At 34.1% G+C, this 18284-nt stretch overlaps 1 protein-coding gene across 1 annotated transcript; it reads left to right on the forward strand.

Moving 5' to 3' along the window:
• Nucleotides 1–11233: 11233 nt before the first annotated feature.
• Nucleotides 11234–17971, forward strand: LOC147482409 (uncharacterized). The gene is made up of 9 exons (XM_086580334.1): nucleotides 11234–11489; nucleotides 11576–11670; nucleotides 11761–11825; nucleotides 11916–11959; nucleotides 12299–12376; nucleotides 13010–13163; nucleotides 14280–14459; nucleotides 17521–17586; nucleotides 17683–17971. Exons 1-9 carry the CDS (start codon nucleotides 11356–11358, stop codon nucleotides 17791–17793), a joined length of 927 nt encoding a protein of 308 aa, XP_086436460.1. The 5' UTR covers nucleotides 11234–11355; the 3' UTR covers nucleotides 17794–17971.
• The last annotated feature ends 313 nt before the right edge of the window (nucleotides 17972–18284 follow it).

Here is an 18284-nt window from a genome sequence, read left to right on the forward strand (position 1 = left end):
CATTGTATGTGAGGATTTGAATCTAGATCAGCTAACAACGAGTGTGAAGTATTGACTGGTTGTTATGTCATAACATTTTGCTAGATAGAGGAATTTGTTTTTTGGTTTCTAGACAACAATATTTTTAGATAAAAAAAATACAATATTTGATAGGATAATGACTTCTTAAATTTTCTGATAAATGAATGAATTTGATGCAGATGTTTATATAACAAAGGTCATCATAATCCAAAACAATCTAAGTAGCATACACCCTCCATAAGCACTCAATATTAATTTTGTAAATAATAGTTATTAGATTTTTGTGTTTCTTTTGCAGCTTTTAATTTAATTAATAAAAAAATGAATAACGTTATGACTCGAGTGGCGTAGCCACGGGTTAATTTCTAGTATATATATATAGACAGTGGCAACTGTGACCCATAGTCAGCACAGGCCACTCATCAAGCAGGGGTGATGATTTGGCCCTCAACCCACTCCAACCCGCTCCTCAAAATTGCATGATAAAGTCCTCAAAAGTTGAGATTTGAGGGGCGAGCCAGCTGCCCTCATATTTATAAGGGGCGGGCTAGGGCCTAGGTTCTGAAGCATGAGCCCGCCCTCATTAAGCCCTCACCAGTCCTCATACGTTTTCTTGTTATTTTACATTATATTTATGTATTATACTGTAATTATCTAAGTTGTATAAAAAAAATCACTAAATTAGTTTTCAATAGGGAATTAATTATAACATAACATATACGGTTTTTGTAATTGATTTAATAATAGGTATATAAGTCATACATAAAAGTAAATTCAACCTAACAACATAGTTAAGTATGAAAAATGTATATATTTTAAGAATATCACCTCTTCTACCATCTCTATCTTTCTTTTATTTATTTATTTTTTAAATGCATAAAAATTAGTTTTGTATATTAAAATTGATATACATAATCAAAATATGATGAAAATAAATAAAAAATCACAAAAAAAAATATACTAGTCAAGTATAATTAGATCGGGCTCGACCCGGCCCTTAAAAATGAGGGTCGAGGGGCGGGTTAAGGGCCTGAGTTTTCATGCTTGACCCTACTCGACCTGGCCCTAAATACAAAATAGGGGCGGGTTAACCCGACCCTCAATCATGAGGGCTTTTATGGTTTGAGGGGCGAGCTAGCCCGGCCCGGCCCTTTTATCACCCCTAGGCCACTGCCGTTGCAAAAAATTAAGGCCCCGAATTGGATCTTGCCCACTACCCACTAACCTACTATTTTTTTTTTATTTTTTGTTTACAACGTAACATGTTTGCCTAATTAGCCCTCAAGCCCACCAACTAAGCCTCAACACTCAACATAAACATAAAACACTCGTCCCCTTCAATTCTTTTTGCGACTATTCGTTGGTGTTTGCTAAAAAAAAACGACTACTATAATTAGTTAGCTTGGCCGAAAATCGAAATAGGGCGTTTGCATACACCACTCACCACATTCTGCATTGTTAGATATTTTCAAGGTATTATCTCAAATTCAAAATTCCTTGAATTGTTTATTCAATTATTTTATTCAAAATATATATTGAGTGTGTGAGACTGTGAGTGATAACTGAAAAAAATCTATTATTTCTTTTTGCAGAACATTCTTAGACTCTTAGTTGATTGGTTATCGTCCTAAATAATACTATAACGTATCTCTTTGATAGTAATAAGAGAAAAAATAAGCAAAGACTAGACCAACTCACTCAATCTCAGGTTAGAAGCATTCGAAAGTTTTTTTATAGCAATAGACAATCAGAAAGTTCAAATGAAAATTTGGTCAATAACGAAAGTGAAGATATTGTGCCTGGAAAACTTGATGATACAATGAATGTTGAACATGATGAGAGAGTAAATACTAAAACTTAAATGGAAGTAAATGTTGAACACGAAGAGTAGGTTGATGCTGAAAATATAGAGAGGGATGACGTTGAAAATGAAAAGAGAGTTGATGCTGAAATTGAAGAGAGAATTGGTATTGAAAATGAAGTTGAACGTGATGATTTTCTGAACGAAGAAATCGATCAAGCTTTGAATGAGAATAAAGAATATGGTTCGATAAACTTATTTGATATGGGGAATTGAAATAATATTGATCAGAAGTGCAGAGATTACAAATATAAAAAAATGACGTGTTTTGTTTTTTTTTGGGAGACAAGGGCCCATTTTTAGGAGCTCGCCTAAGGCCACCCAAAACTCAAAGTCGCCCTATATATAGAGGTTAAGATATGGGAATTGGGTACAAGGTGAGGAGTTTTCTGATTTTATCTTTTTCATTATTGGTGTTTTTTTGTTGATAAACAATACCCATGGATTCACTACATTTCAAGTTGGAAACCACGCCAATGCGAAGAACACCCTACCCCTCCCAAGTTCAAAAGGAAAAAATCTTGAGCCCACACATCCATGGTTTTTTTTTACATAAAAATTGGTCAAATAACAATTTCCTTAATTGTTTTTTTCTAAAAAAAAATACCATGGAAATATCATCTTAAATTAAATAAGGATCCTCAATTTGGTAGTGGAGAGATCATATTTATTGTATGTACCTACACATTTGTACCCTAGCTAATGATTTCATTAGAGACTTAGTATTGACCATAAGTCTTTGATCATTAATTAACCTTGGTCACAAGTCTAATTAACCAATCATGGTCCTTGCTTAATTAACTAATCATGGTCCTTGCTTCGAGTCACAACTTTAAGGGCCAGTCTAGGCCACCTAGATGTCTCACGTGTTTAGTTTGACAGCTAGATGGCTCACAGGTTCAGTTAGCCACCTGAGCCGGTAAAATGTTCAATTGTATAGTCTTATACAGTGAGAGTCATTGTGCTCTAAAGACTTATTTTATACATCTATAAATATCACTCTTCACTTGCAATATAACTACGTTTTTTAATTAAAGCACTAGCTGTTTCATTTTTCTCACGACATACTCCGATCACTTGCAGATTCATTAGTGTGTTTGAGTAAAGTCTTACCCAAACATTTACAAATGGATTCATGGATTGGTTATGTGATTGATTGATGGAGTTTTTGTAAATAAAAAAAGTATAATGAGCGAGACTTTGGAGAGTGAAAGGAGATAGAGAAATATAGTGTACTAAAAGATTGATTGATTGATGGGGTCGGGTTGGATATGTCCAAACTTGAACCTGAAACTCAAATTCGGACCCCGAACCCAACATACCCAAATCCGAACCCGACCCCCGACAAACCCAAATTTGAACCTGGCCTGAATTAAAAAACAGACATGAAAATCAACCCGAGCTCGACCTTTTTGGGTTCAGGTTCAACCCGACCCAATTCCCTGCCCTAACTAAAAGACAATTAATTGTTTGTTATGTGCCCAATTCAATGCTAAATTCATCCAAGAAAGCAAATCAAATGAACCACAAATGGAATACACAAACACGACACAAAGCTTACAAAAAATGAAAAATATCTAGTTACCAGATTACAAAATTATCGAAACAAAAATCTAGGACTACCCAAAATCTAATGCTCATCCTCACAGTGTTTAAGCAACGCAATGAAATTGAGATAGTCATTCCCACACCAGACAAAGGTTTCAACATGCTTGTGTGCCTCAGTTATCTGTTCCTTAAGAATCTCCTATAAATCAGGCCCAAGGAACACCCTCGTAACAGACTCAGGTATATATTGTTGTCCCAAAGACATCAACAGCCAGATCGTGGGCATGTGAGAAGTACATTTCCTTATTCTCGTCCCACTACATATTCATCCAATAATGATATGTGTCTTGACTCTGGTCGTATCTAGTCTTTATTGTTCGTGTTGGTTCCTTCATCAGACATGATAGACAAAGACTATAATCATCATAACTAGTCCAGCCAAGCCCAAACCCAAGCCCTATATATATATATATATATATATATATATATATATATATATATATATATATATATATATATATATATATATATATATAGTAGCTACTTCAGTTAATTTAAAATAAGTACGTAGGTAAAACTTTACCTAGAAAATTAATTCAACTCCAATTTTTTTGTGGTTATGAAGCACTCACCATAAATACCATCTCTACAAAATTTTGGCTTATTTGAAAACCTCTAACATAGAAAAAATTTGTTGTCATCTTTAAAAATAAATCTAACGGTCTAGAAATGTCGAGTTTTTGCAATAATGTTTTGCCAGTGTTGGAGGTTTCCAAATGAGCTGAAATTTTATGGAGATGATATTTATATATAGTGGGTATATCATATCCACAAAACATTAGGGTTGAATTCATTTTCTAGGTGAAGTTTTACCTACGTATTTATTTTAAGTTAACTTAAGTAGTTACTTTTTAGATAAGGACTATATGTGTGTGTGTGTGTGTGTGTGTGTGTGTGTGTGTGTGTGTGTGTGGTATGATTTATGATGTTATGATATTTAGTCTAAATCATGAGTTCGGATAGATGTTTGCAAATTTATCCTATGTTTGCATATTTACCAATATATTATTTATTGGTAATTGCTTGCAAATATCTATCCGAACTCATGATTTAGACTCAATATCATAACGTCATAAATCATGCCCTATGCAAATTCACTTGGCTTGGATTTTAGAATTTATATAGTGAGTGCAATATTTTTTTCCTATCCATGAGGTTTTTCTTCTCAAAATGATATTTGGTCCAGCTTATGTTGCTTTGCTTCAAGTCCTTCGACCAGACAAATAGATTCTTGACATCAAACCCCAATCCCTCACGGATAAGTATGGCCACAAGGTCATGGTCACCTAATTCAGTTGAACACCAGAGTGAGACGTCAAACACCTCTTCAACATTCACCGACACCTCAGGATCATCCAAGTAGTCTATTTTTACTATCAAGTACATTGGTAGAGTGCTGATAAACCATGTTTTGGGAATCAAATATTTAGACGACGGTTAGTAATCTAATATCATTTAGTGTTGATGTATTTTTATTGGCAAACATGCATGTTTTAAAGTTGAACTGTTTCACTTTATGGACCAAGGTACCTATACAGCCGTTAAAGTATTTGTTTTGTTTAAATTCTGTAAACTCAACATCACCTACTTTGCTCCATTAAGGTTTGTAGTAAATTGGGTTGTAGGTATTAACTTTTGCAACTCGAGAATTCCTTCAGGTAAACCATGTGCGAGCCATTGTGCTAATTAACAATGAATTATTAGCCTAATTTCTCACTTATGGATCATATTTAACAAGTTGCTAGTGACGCGCTGCATGGAATGAAATATGTTGCACAAGTGCATAATTGACACAATACTGCATTGACTCACATTAGTGAATTGTTTGATAAATATATTATAATGGACAAATTAATGGTCACAGTTGGTTTGGATGCAATTTTAAAATTTGCGATTGCTGCCATGTCTGCTTTATGTGAAATCATAAAAAGTCATTTTCAAATAATATTATGTATTAATTAAATTATTTTCGAAAACTTGTTATGTGAGGCAAATGGGAGAATCCAATAATTTTTATGTCCTACATTATGACATGTGACATCGGCTGAAAGTAATTAACTATACTTGGGCTTTACCTTTTAATTAAACATGGGTTTATTTTTGTGAATCTAGTACTTTTTAGAATAGTTTGACAATTAGAAGCGTTCCTATTTATTTATTTTTCATAATTGAATTTTATTGATAGGAGAAAAAATGATACACACACAAGCCATTACTAGAAGTAATGGTATATTGTGGTGAAAAAGTGGCATCATAGTAAATATATATTGTTTACCATATACTATTGAGAGCATCATCAACGCGCTGTTATATCCCATTTCTAATGTGACAGATGTAAATGATTTTGGCAATTTCGACCCCTAACGCAATGCCAAAACACGATTTGTATTATAACAATTGTCAAATTCCAAACCAAATTCGTGAGAAGAATATAAATGAGCCGCACGGGACAAGTTTTGCCGTCCAGAATTTTTTTATTTTTATTTAAAAAAAAAAATGAAAATGGCTCGATTGTGCTTTTCTACCGTTGGGCCTGAACAGATATATTTAGGTCCGTTGGCCTTGTGGCCTATATATATTGTTTCACTATCTCATTTATTTTTCACCAATTCCTTCATCTTTTTTATTCCATTAAATGGATCACCAATCCACTAATTTTTTCTTGCCAATTCACAAAATATGGAGCACCATCCTCGTCCAAGACGTAATTTGGAATTCATCTCTGCTGAAGATGAATTATTGTGTCGAGCACATATGGTTGCACTTGAAGGAATGGAGCATATTGCATTGTCAAATTATGGACCTAGGTGAGTTATTTGGGATAGAACTTGTGAAATATTCAGATAAAACGACAATCGTGGAGGTAAAACCAATAACGTCTTATTGGAACGATTTTAGAGGATTTGCAAAAATTGTAAGAAATATTTTACCTTGCAGCGAGCACTTAGGATTGTTGGTGCTTTTAATAGTGATGAAGAGTGGAAAACTGCGGCGAAACGTATGTTTCTAGAAATTAAAGGAGTTGAATTTGTTCATGAACGTTGTTTGGATGTTCTTGGACATGTACTTGAGTGGTATTAGATTATGTTTTAGCTTACTAATTTATTTAAGTTTTATGTTTTAATATGTTTTTATTGTTTACGTGTATGTTTTTCTTTAAATAAAATTGTATTTTGTTTTAATGAAAATATATTTTCTTAAAAAAATGTGTTTGTTTATAAGTTGAAATTAAAATCAAATCAACTCAACTAGAAATGAAAAACATTACAAAACATTACAACTTAATTTGAAATAAAAACACAAAACATCTTATAAAATTCTACGGAGTTAAAAACATAAAACAATTAAAGACAATACACTACGGAATTAAACAACGTACAAATATTACATATCCTACACTTAAATTCTAAGAGGTACGACTTGTTTCTCCACTACTCATTGAAGGATTGCATTAATCGCACAAGCCACACCTAAGGCAGAAACTATTGCTTCATTGCAAAAATGACATACAGATATGTCAACCTTTTTAAAATGATAGATGTTTACATTTGAGGGACAATCATCAACATCACACTTTAGAAGTTTGTCTTCCAATGTTCCATCATCATTGCTAGCTATGACCACTATCATCATGTCGTTGCATTTAGGTTTTGGGCATTTTATGTTAATGTATAGACATGAAGTAGCATAATTACCAACTTCCTTACACCACTGACAAATCTTAGGTGTAGAAATATGGACAATATTTGATCCGGTCATATTGGTAGTTAAAGTTGAGATAGAAATTGAAGTCGAGAAAGATTATAGAATGAAAATGAGAATCTAGCTGAAGTGAGGAATGAAAATGACTTGAATATATAGGCAAATGTTCAACGGATAGAAATGTATCCGTTGGGAACAAATGCCAACGGATATAAATTGATCATATAAGAATAATGCCAACGGATATAAATTGATCCATTGAGAATAATGCCAACGTATAACGTATAAATTGATCCTTTTGTTTTGGTGTATTTTTCTTTTATTATGTAATGAAGTTTTGGCTTGGAGGCCCATGGGCTTATTAGTCACGTTTACATGGGCTTGATTGTTCACATGAGAATTTCTTTATCTACATAACAAAAAACATGTATATATTATAAACTTGATGTAATAATTAAAACAATGTAATAATTAACGCAATGTATAGATTCACTAGCCCCCAAATGTCTTGACTTTAAATTAACGCAATATAATAATTAATTTAATGCATAAAAAAATTGGATATAGCCTCTTTTGTTTAATCAACATAATTTATATACATAAACCTGTTGAGATTCTAAAAAACCTGTTCAAATCCTAAAAAACAACAACGACCAACAACAACAACAATAACATCACTAAATTATTACAAAATAGTGCAATATAACACTATGAAGCACTGCCCTGACTGCTCTGGCCACTCCCTCTCCGATTTTGCCCTATCTTAGGAGCACTATTTTGCTGCATGATATCGGTAGCTATTCTCTGAAACATTAACACAATGCAATTAAAATCTAAAATTTGATATATAAAAAAAATATTTTAAAATGTAAAAGTGTAAAACATATAATAAAATTACCAAAGCTGCCAATTCGTTTGTCATCTCAGCCATCCTATGCTCAGCGTTTGCTCTTTGAGTTTGTTCTTCGTCTAAATAGCCATAATACTATTGAGTGTGCTCAATTAAACTAGCTCGAAGCCTATGGCTGACTTGCATTTCATCTGATAAGCGAGCACGCACTGTTTCCTGCATTGTGTTAATATTGTATCTAAATTAAATATACGTAGTGTGTTTAAATTAACACAATGAAATATAAATATACCTCATTAAACTATTGTAAGTCAGGTACAAGCTCCGAACGCTCCAAGTGAAATGTGTTTTTCATTCCCTGAGAACTAGCAATGCGATATGACAATGGGTCATATGGATCACTAGGTGGGGGTATATGATAACCATGATAGACTCCAGATGTTTTTGTGGAACTTGCAGGTTTTGGGAATTCGATGTCACGTCTAAAACTCTGACTAGTTGCGACATCCATGTTTGCACTTCTATAAAGTGGACCCGCAGATAGGCTTTTCTTATAAACTTTCTGCCAATAAGTGTCATAATCAAGAGTAGAGTTCACATCAACATAATTAGTAAAACTCGGCCATGCACTCTCAACGCGATACCGTTCAATCAAATTCCCTAGTACATCAATAGCTCGCATATTTGTGGGTGGGGGAGTAGGAATATATCTATATCCAATGGTCTACATAGTCACCCTATCTCTAAGAAACCAATCACGTATATCAGGGGCTTGCAATATGAATCTTTTTAACGACATTAGAGTACTATGCTGATAGATATGCATATTCTCAAATTGAGAACCTCGCCACAGGCTCTAAACAATAGATCTCACACTTTTCAGTATAGGGTTTAAGCAAGCCAAATACTCATACCACCAGTACTAAAATAATCAAATGAAAGTGTATCTAATTTAAATTATATAATATTTAACTAACAAAATAAAATCTTATATCTTAAAAGTTAATTCCTATTAAATTACCTGTAGTATCTAAGTAATTCCGTTGCATTGTTTCCCTATTTCATTTGTTTGTACAAACAAATCAAGCCCTATATATAGATGTGTCATGAAACCACCTCCCCAGTCATCCAAGTTATCAAAGTTTACCAAAGACGCTAACCAACCAGCTCGAACTCCAGATTTTCCTGTTGTAAAATCTACTTGGCCCAAAAAATATAACAAAAAAATTATGATAAACTCATCCTCCTTCGCAGAGTTTGGGTCCAAATATAGGGCATCAACTTCATGTTCTATACAATATTCACAATATAATCGGTGCATTAATATTTCTTTGATGGGCAGGTTCACAATGTATCTGCCATCCATATTCCCTAGAACAAGTTTACCTTCAAAATCAAACAACGAAGGCAGTACAATCCTCAACCTTTTAAAATCATCTTCGATACTTGAATCAAACAAAACTGGTTTCTTCTCGCCCACACTTAAACCCGTCAGCATTGTAAAGTCAAGTGGTGTGATACTAATCTCACCACATGGAAGCTGAAAAGTGTGTGTGGTGTGTCACCATCGTTCTCCCAATGCAAATATTAGTAGATGATCAGTCCGAATGCTCGAACACGATATCAGTGGACCAAAAGGTGTTCCCAAAAATTGAGCTCTTACGTGCGCCATATTGTCCCCTCTTTCCACTAGGTGACTCCATAAGTCTTTAATGCTAGGCATCGCGCATCTCTATTTCGTCGAACTCATTTTCTACAAGTCCATGCATTTAATCAAACAGTTAGTATACGATAAATTCTAAACACGATTTTAAATAAAATTAATTGAAAAACGTTCATAAACTCATACTTATTCCGTCAGTGTTATATAAACATGAAACATGTTTGTTTGGATCGGGAGCCAACATCGGATGATCAATAATACTCAATCTCCGTGGAAAATTGAAATCATTTCCCAGTACGAGTTCACCCTCGTTTTCCCGATGATTTGAACTCCCCAACCCATGCAGAATACTCTTCTTACGTCCAGCTCGACGTCGTTGATTCATTGCAAAAAACATAAAAAAATTTGGTTGAAAATGTGAAATGGGATGATGAATCGAGTACTGGAAGTCTGGAAGTGGAGAAGGAATTGGGTTGAAATGAATTCGACTGGCACGGGACAAATTTACCCGTGCCAAGTAAAAACGTTTCGCACGGGTCAAGTTTTGCCGTCTAGAAAACGAAATCAAATTTAACAATTTTTGCGCTGGTACTTAACTTTGATTTGGCAATTTGTTTCGCTGAAATTAAAAACGCTGACGTGTCACAACCAATTATAACAACGCGTTGATGATGCTCTGATGGTCTCCTATTTAAGTAATAGTCTAATTCTTACGGAGAATTAGAATCACGGTTGATATATATAGCTAGGTGTGTATTGGAGTTTTGAGTTTTACAACACATTAAGAATAGAGATAGGCATAGAAAGAGAAACACGTTTCTTCTATTCGTGAGCCTAAAGTTGTAGATGAAGGTATGTCATTTGATTTATATTTCCACGTGATTCTAGATCTTAATAATGTTAAATAATGGTTAACATCCTAATAAGAATGGAATGGATACAGTCTTAACAATTTAAAAATAAAAATGGTATTGTAAATATGAAAACAAATTTTTATTACATTGAGGATTGAAGAAACAAATTAATAGTACAAAGAGTAACTCTCAAAGACAAAATCACTCTCAAAACCGTATATATATTTTAAATAATTCAGAAGGACTGGGTACATGAAAAGCCAAGTATACCCTTGACGCAAAATAAAAAACGGACGGGATATAATGAAAGGTCAAGTTTACCCTTGATACGAAATAATAAGGTAATAAACAACCCAGCCCAACAAAAACAACCCGGTATATATGCTATGAGCAATATATTTAGAGTATCTCAACATAATGTATGATCAGTGAGAACGCATATTGGATTATGAACAATCATTGTTCATGCGAATAGTGATTATTCATAGCTCGTGTTGAAGTATGACAAATATAATTATTCATACTTATTTGGCATAGAAACAATCACTGTTTATATCTCAATATTGTTTTCACTAAGAAAATTGGTTTTCCAAGTCTCTTCAATATTAAACAGCGAAGGGTGTATGATTTCTTATATAGTTTTTAATTTCTACGATGAGTTGGGAAAGCCGAGAGAAGCAAGCCCAATCCACCATCACTCAAGCCCATCGTGTTGTGTTACTTGTGTATATAATATATATATTCTTTGTTGACCCTTTCGTCCAGTCCCGCGCGATCATTTACTTTTTTGGATCAAATGACAACAAATATAAGTCGACCGCGAATCATGGTAACAAATGACGATGGAATCGATGCACCTGGTTTACGAGCTCTAGTTAAAGTCCTCATCTCTACTGATCGTTATCATGTTCAAGTCTGCGCACCTGATTCGTTAAGTCTTTCATCTTCCTTTCTTTTAAGTGTACGTACAAATCTTTGGCATGTCCTATTAACATTCATTTTTATTTATCCACCAGGGAAAAGTCAGCTACTAGTCATAGTATTACTTGGATTGACGCTGTTTCTGTTAAACCAGTTGATATTCAAGGAGCAACTGCCTATGCTGTTTCTGGTTTGTTTGTTTTTTTTTTTTTTATTATGTATTGGTTTAACCTTTTACCACGTGCAATATTATATTTAGCTATTGAATTGTTTCTGACAGGTACACCAGCAGATTGTACTTCTCTGGGAATCTCCGGGGCACTTTTTCCTGCAATTCCTGACCTGGTCAAGCTGAAATTTTCTTGTCACTCTCTTTTTTGAAATGATAAACGTTTTATTGTTGTTTGTAATGCATACTACTGTCTACGTTTTCAGGTGATTAGTGGCATCAACATGGGTAGCAACTGTGGATACGACATGTTAGTCCACCACCATGTTATATGACTTCTTTTATGGTTGTTCTTGTTATCCATCTTTGAAGAGAAATCACAAGTTTACTTCTTTATGGTTGTTCTTGTTACCCATCTTTTAGCCACAAATACGGAAATTCTTTTTAAAGAAGAAAATGTTGCAGCTGTAATGTACTTCATATTATGTTGGTTGTTAAATTTGTTTCTACTTTGTCTTGTTTTGGGCTAATGTATTCATGCTTCTTATAATCTTATGTGTTAGCTTTGTTAGATATTCGTTAGGTAGTCTAATAGCAAACATCCAGTGGACATACTCTCTGTTAAGCTTCCTCCGTCTTGGATTTGCAGTGTTTACTCGGGGACAGTTGGTGGTGCTCGAGAGGCCTTCTTAAATGGTGTTCCTGCTCTGTCTATTTCATACCATTGGTACGCAAGATTATATGCATTATGGACCATCATTTAGTTTAAGTTAGTTTTTGCTTTTCTTATTTTATTTTTATTTACACTTTAAATATCATTATATAAAAATATAGAAATACGGTCTTTTTTTTTATCTACTTCCATATCTTCTGATGAAAATAAATTTCCGGGGAAAGGAAAGTTAAATCTACTTTTATCAGAGAAATATATCTCAATTGTAGGTGATGGTAATAGCAGCACTTGTATATACTGAAATGATAAGATGTTTTCCACTTACATTTCAAATCCCACATCGTGTTACATAATTGATTTCCTACTTTAGTTATTTGAAGTAAAATTGAAGCTTAATAAGTGACTATAAGTGCCTCTAAGAAAGAAGTAATAAGAAGAGACCTCCTGTAGCATCTGCTTCTATTACTTCTAGGACTGCAACTTACTTTTGATCTCAGCTATGGAGATAGTGTAGTGTGGTGTAGTTTTAAACTCTAAGGGAATTACTGCTTAAGATTTTAGCATAGCCAAAGACACTGATGAGGAGATAACCCTCATTTCAAGTCGACTCCAGACTCAGACCTAGTTATATAGAACAATGAACTCCCTTCTCTTTCTCTCATTACTTACTGTAAGATTAATTTTCAGGTCCAGAGGTAAGAGCAGTATCCCAGATTTCAAACTTGGTGCAGAAGCATGCTTGCCTCTCATAAATGCAGTATTGAAGGAGATCAATAATGGAACTTATCCTACAAGATGTTTTCTAAATATAGATCTACCGACAAGCATTGTGAACCATAAGGTGATTTCTACAGACTCGTGAGTTATATGTCTTATCCACTGCCCATGTAATCTTTTCCCTTTCCGAATTGACAAAGTCTGCAAATGCGTTTCTATAAGTTTTTATAGGACAACAATAAAGGTACCAAATGCATGCTAAAGTAGCAAAACAATCCCATATTGTTATATCCTATATATTTTTGTGAATAGCGAAGAATGAAAAGGTATTGAACATTTCCTGGAAATATTCAATGTATATACAGGAGATTCCATAAATGGGAAAGTTGAGGTACAAATAGTCAATGTATATAGCTTTAAGTGCGAAATTTCTAGACGATAGCAAAAAATACAATTTTGACATTGAAGTACTTATTACATGTTAATGAAACTTGATCAGTATTCCTCTCTGTTTACATGTGTGTTGTCTTACTTAGACATCTTGAAGTTTTTATTGTATTATTGTTGTAAACTGGCTAGTAATGGTTTGGAACTTTGGATGGGGTTGAGATGAAATTACAGCATGCTGTTTCAACTGTTATACTCCAACGGGGCTCAAATATGTTGAAACCTATTCAAGACTCGAGATAACCCTTATGCTTAATCTATGAAGTTTCACCTTGTAATTAGTTAATGAATTTCCATTTTTTCTTACTATCATTTTCTTCGACATCAAGGTTGGCAACGTAATGGTGAATCGCTGATCCTAAAATATCCAAGTAGCGTGGTACATCTCCCTGCTTCATGTATGACTATACCAAAAAGATCTTTTGACCCCTGAACTTGTTGATTTTCATATGATTATTATTATTATTTTTTAAACTAGTCATGCTTTCTATTTATTCTACCATTTGTTATTTTTTGCGGTTAATGCATTCTATTTTTGTTCTCTGCATAATTGCTTATTGGGGGAATCCTTTTGTTTTTTATTTTTATTTTTTCATACTTAATGTATGATCAATTCGGGTAAGTACGAAAAAACATGATGTTTGAAGTTAGAAATGATGTTAATGTATTCAGAAGATTAGTGGCTGGAATAGATACTCATAGCAAGCTATTTTTATCAAGAGATTTTATGGTAGCAATTTAATCAAGAGACTTAATGGTTGCTATGTTATTATTGTTTCCTTCTGTCATATAGGGATATAAGGTGACTAAGCAGGGTAGAAGTATGAACAAGAAAGGGTGGAGACAAGTACCTTCTAACACACAAGGAGTGACAATGTTGTCGACAATGACTATGGAGACTAACACCTCAGCAAGGGAAGAAACGACTGTTGACTCAGCTACAACAGAAGGGCATTTCTTGTTCAAGATGGAGGTACATATCTCTCTCTCTCCAGCCTTTGTTATCCGTTAGATCAATTACTTGTTATATTTTTTTCAATAGTAGACAATCAGTATATCATCTTCTATGAGCTTCTTGATATTCATATATATATTTCCTGTCTTTGATCAAAATGGGCATACTCTACATGGGAAGTAGAAACTTAATACGGAGAAATTTTTAATAAGAAAGCAGCCATTAAGACTTAAGAGATCACAACTTTCCCACTATGATACATTGTCGATTGGATAGGCCCGAAGAATTACTTTCTCAATGTTCTCTCCATGCCTTCAGAAGTTTACCATCCTGCTTCTAAAGTCTAAAATAAGTACACCAACACATCCTTCTCTCCATTCATCTTTAAAAGGCTCTTATATATCCTTCCGACAGTTTTCAGCTTTGCTATGCTCTTGTGTAAGGGCTGTAGTTGAATATATGTCACAAGTATTTTCCTTAGTTTCAAGTGCCAAGAAGGATTTCATACTAAATAGCTGATGCAGAATGCCCTGGTATATCTGACGGTTTAGTAAATACGAAAGGAAGCCAAATTACGGTGCCTGGCAGACATTTTAGTTGAAGCTACTAGTCATTATCTACAAAAAAAAAAAAAAACTTTGAGGTGTTAAAGTCCATGTCTTTCCCTTTCTGTACGCTAGTATGATTGGATCAACACCATAAGTAGTATAAGTAGCAAGTGTCTTTGGTTCTTCAACATTCAATATTGTTTGTCATACATCAAGTTGAAGGACATCATTTTACGGTTTACAGTCAGCAGGGTACCGAAGAAGGATCGACGGTAGTTAATTGAATATCCTTAACCTGTAGAATTATGTTACATAGACTATGGTTCATCAAAAAAAAATACCGTAGTGATTTTTCATTCTCTTGCCACTCCTACGCCACAGGAATTATCACCTTCAAACTAGAAATTTCATATTGTTTTCTAGGTTGTATGTTTTTATGATCTTTGTTAGGTGTTGTAATCTTGTCTTTGATATAGTTGAGGATCTCCCTCACTATACTCCAGTTGTAGTGGTCTTTCTCGTCTTGTCCTACATAAATAAAATTTACTTATAAAAAAAAATCTCCTACTTCGGCGCATCATATTTTTTAGCATTAAGAGGTTTAAAAGTTATGCAGGTGCCAACTAGCAAAGTTGGTAAAATGTTTGGGTGATGATACCAAGAGGTCTGGGGCTCGAACCCCGCCAACATCAAAGAGTATCTGATCTCATTTAGAGCAGACTTGCCAATAAAAAAAAAGGTTATGATAAGTTGTAAACATTTCCAGTTGCTTTTAGCAATAAAAAAGGGTGGAGTTTTACTTGTTTAGTGTCGCCTTTCGGATCCTAGATTACAATAGAATACCCTTGACGAACTTCCTTGGTTCTTCCATGATAATCAGAATGAAGCCAGGACAATATTCATTTTATAATTTGTGATTTCATTAGGGAACAAGAGAAAGTATGAATGCAGAAGAATGATGGCGAGAAAATCTATGAATAACGTGTGTTTACACTTTGTTAGGTCTGTTGAAAGAGTCAAACTCTGAGAATTTCTCAAGAGAAGGAAAAGTCATTATTTTAGATTTAATTCCCATGTACAAATACTAGGAAACCTTTTCGAAATGCAAATCATTGAAAGAGAAGGCCTATATTAGCTATCAAAACTCAGAAGCCAAGGGAAATTGTAAGAAATTTTGATTTTAAATCTATGCCTCTGAAAAGAATCTAGTCTTAATGAGAATTAGATCTGTATAGGTTTATAGTACTCTTGCTCTATTCCCAGAAAGTTCTATTTTAATTTTATGGGTAAAGATAATCTAGTGTTAATTTCAATTAGTTTTGAATATTACTCTTGTTGTATTCCTCTTCAAATGGCATTAAGGACTCTTCAGCTGATTGTGGAGGAATATATGAATACCGACATATTTTACGATTCAAAATGTGATGCATGAGCATGGAAGTATATTTAATTACTAGTCTAATTAAATTAGTAATAGGTTATAAGAATCTATTTGTTTTAGAACTAGATCTAGGTTATTTTGTAAGGTTTCTATTTTGGTTTCCAATTAGAATTAGGAACAAGGATTATTATATAAAGGCATCTAGGCCCTCATTGTTAGATAGTTGTTATTGAATATTTATTCTAAAGGAATTGTTCTTCATGATTGAAGGTTTAAACCCTAGATTTAGGTGTTTGCTTTATTAAATCTTATTGGTGTTTATCAATTGTGGAAGCTTCCGCCAACAAGATACATCAAAATGTCTTTGGTAGTTATACAATAACGTAGGAGTGAAAAAAATATAGAGAGATATGCACTAGTTAGTTGCTTAAAAGAAAACGTAGTAGTGTGAGGTGATTTAAAATGTCAAACGCTGAATGTATAAACCTGATACATCATTCCTGATAATTCTGCGTTGAAAGGGTACCACTCTCATAAATATGCTTTGTTCACATAAATATCCTACCGGACCCACCAAAGCCCTGAAAGGTGGAATGCTCTTTTTTACACCATTATATAAGTGCTGACTGGTATTAGACTGTTTTCACTACTAGTATGTAAACATCCTTGTGAGAATTCTTATGGCGTGTCTAGCTCTTTATTGTGAAGGTAAATAACTGCAGCTTCACATACTGTCGCCCGCGGTATATAACAGTTGAGGTAGACACTGATCTTAAGATTTGGTTGTGAGTAACATTGTCATTTGTCAAGTTCAATGTTTTCCATTTCGTTCAATTTCCTTTTGCAAGTCTGTATCGTTGCTGTTTAAATAGATTACTCTTTAACAATTGGCATGCCGTGCTCTACTGTAGTAATAAAGCAAAGAGAAAACATCAAATTTGCTACCTGATCCGCTATAGATAGGCTCAAATCGGTGCTACGTATTTACGAATTCCTCCTGGATAGAACTTAAGTGGGCTTGTCTTTGCTTTATGGACCAAGTCTGGTCTTTGTATTGGTGTGTTGTTCCTTAAATTTGAATTTATTTGTTTTTCTTATACTAAAAGGTTCAATGTTTGTTGCAAACTCATTTAATTTTACATCATGTTAGGCAAAGGGGGTACAGGTTGACACTGTCACTGAGGATTCCGACTATCGAGCTGTTCAAGAAGGATATGTGTGTCTCTTTTCCATTGTTAGAATTTAATGTTCTTCTTTGTTTCTCGAAACGTGATATCCCATGATTGACATGATACTCATAATTCTGTTTCAGATTTCTGTCACTCCTCTTGGTGCTCTGACTAATGCAGAGGTAGAATGCGAATCCTACTTCAAAGAGGGGCTGCCGCGCATGGCTGAATACCCATCGGCATCAGCACTTTAGTGCTGTGAGGTTCATCTTGGTGGTACTTTTATCCCTTTAGTAGTAACTTACAAGTAGGCAAGTATGTCGCACCTTGTTCACGAGGTCATATTCAATTAATAGAACCAATCAGAATAACCAAACTCTCTTTTTATTCTTGTTTGAGCTATTCTATATAATTGGTGCAAGTTGACAACCATTGGTTGCATTGTATTATCATGGATTCATGGTCGTTGGTTAGAGAGGGAGGGAGGAGTAATCACACGTGGTAAATATGAAATAGTCACATATAGGAAAGGTAAAATATATGGATCAACCACCTTATCTCACTAGTTTAGGTATTACTATTTCAGCTCACAATGTTGGTGCCATACTGCCATGCATGTTGATTTATTGCTGTATGGCAGTGGATATCAATTGTGCAGTGAAAGTGAGAGTAATGACTAATGACGGGGCAGGGAGTATATAGAGAATTAAAAAGAAAAATGAAGAATAGGGATGGGACAGATAAG

This window comes from Coptis chinensis, chromosome 8, assembly GCF_015680905.1.
Source record: "Coptis chinensis isolate HL-2020 chromosome 8, ASM1568090v1, whole genome shotgun sequence".
NCBI lineage: Eukaryota > Viridiplantae > Streptophyta > Magnoliopsida > Ranunculales > Ranunculaceae > Coptis > Coptis chinensis.

Bases quoted from the DNA above. Each gene is read 5' to 3' on its own strand.
- LOC147482409 (XM_086580334.1), top strand. From the start codon at position 11,356: ATGACAACAAATATAAGTCGACCGCGAATCATGGTAACAAATGACGAT. The intron at 11,671-11,760 runs GTTTGTTTGTTT...TGTTTCTGACAG, and splicing joins AACTGCCTATGCTGTTTCTG to GTACACCAGCAGATTGTACT. The intron at 14,460-17,520 runs GTACATATCTCT...ACATCATGTTAG, and splicing joins ATTTCTTGTTCAAGATGGAG to GCAAAGGGGGTACAGGTTGA.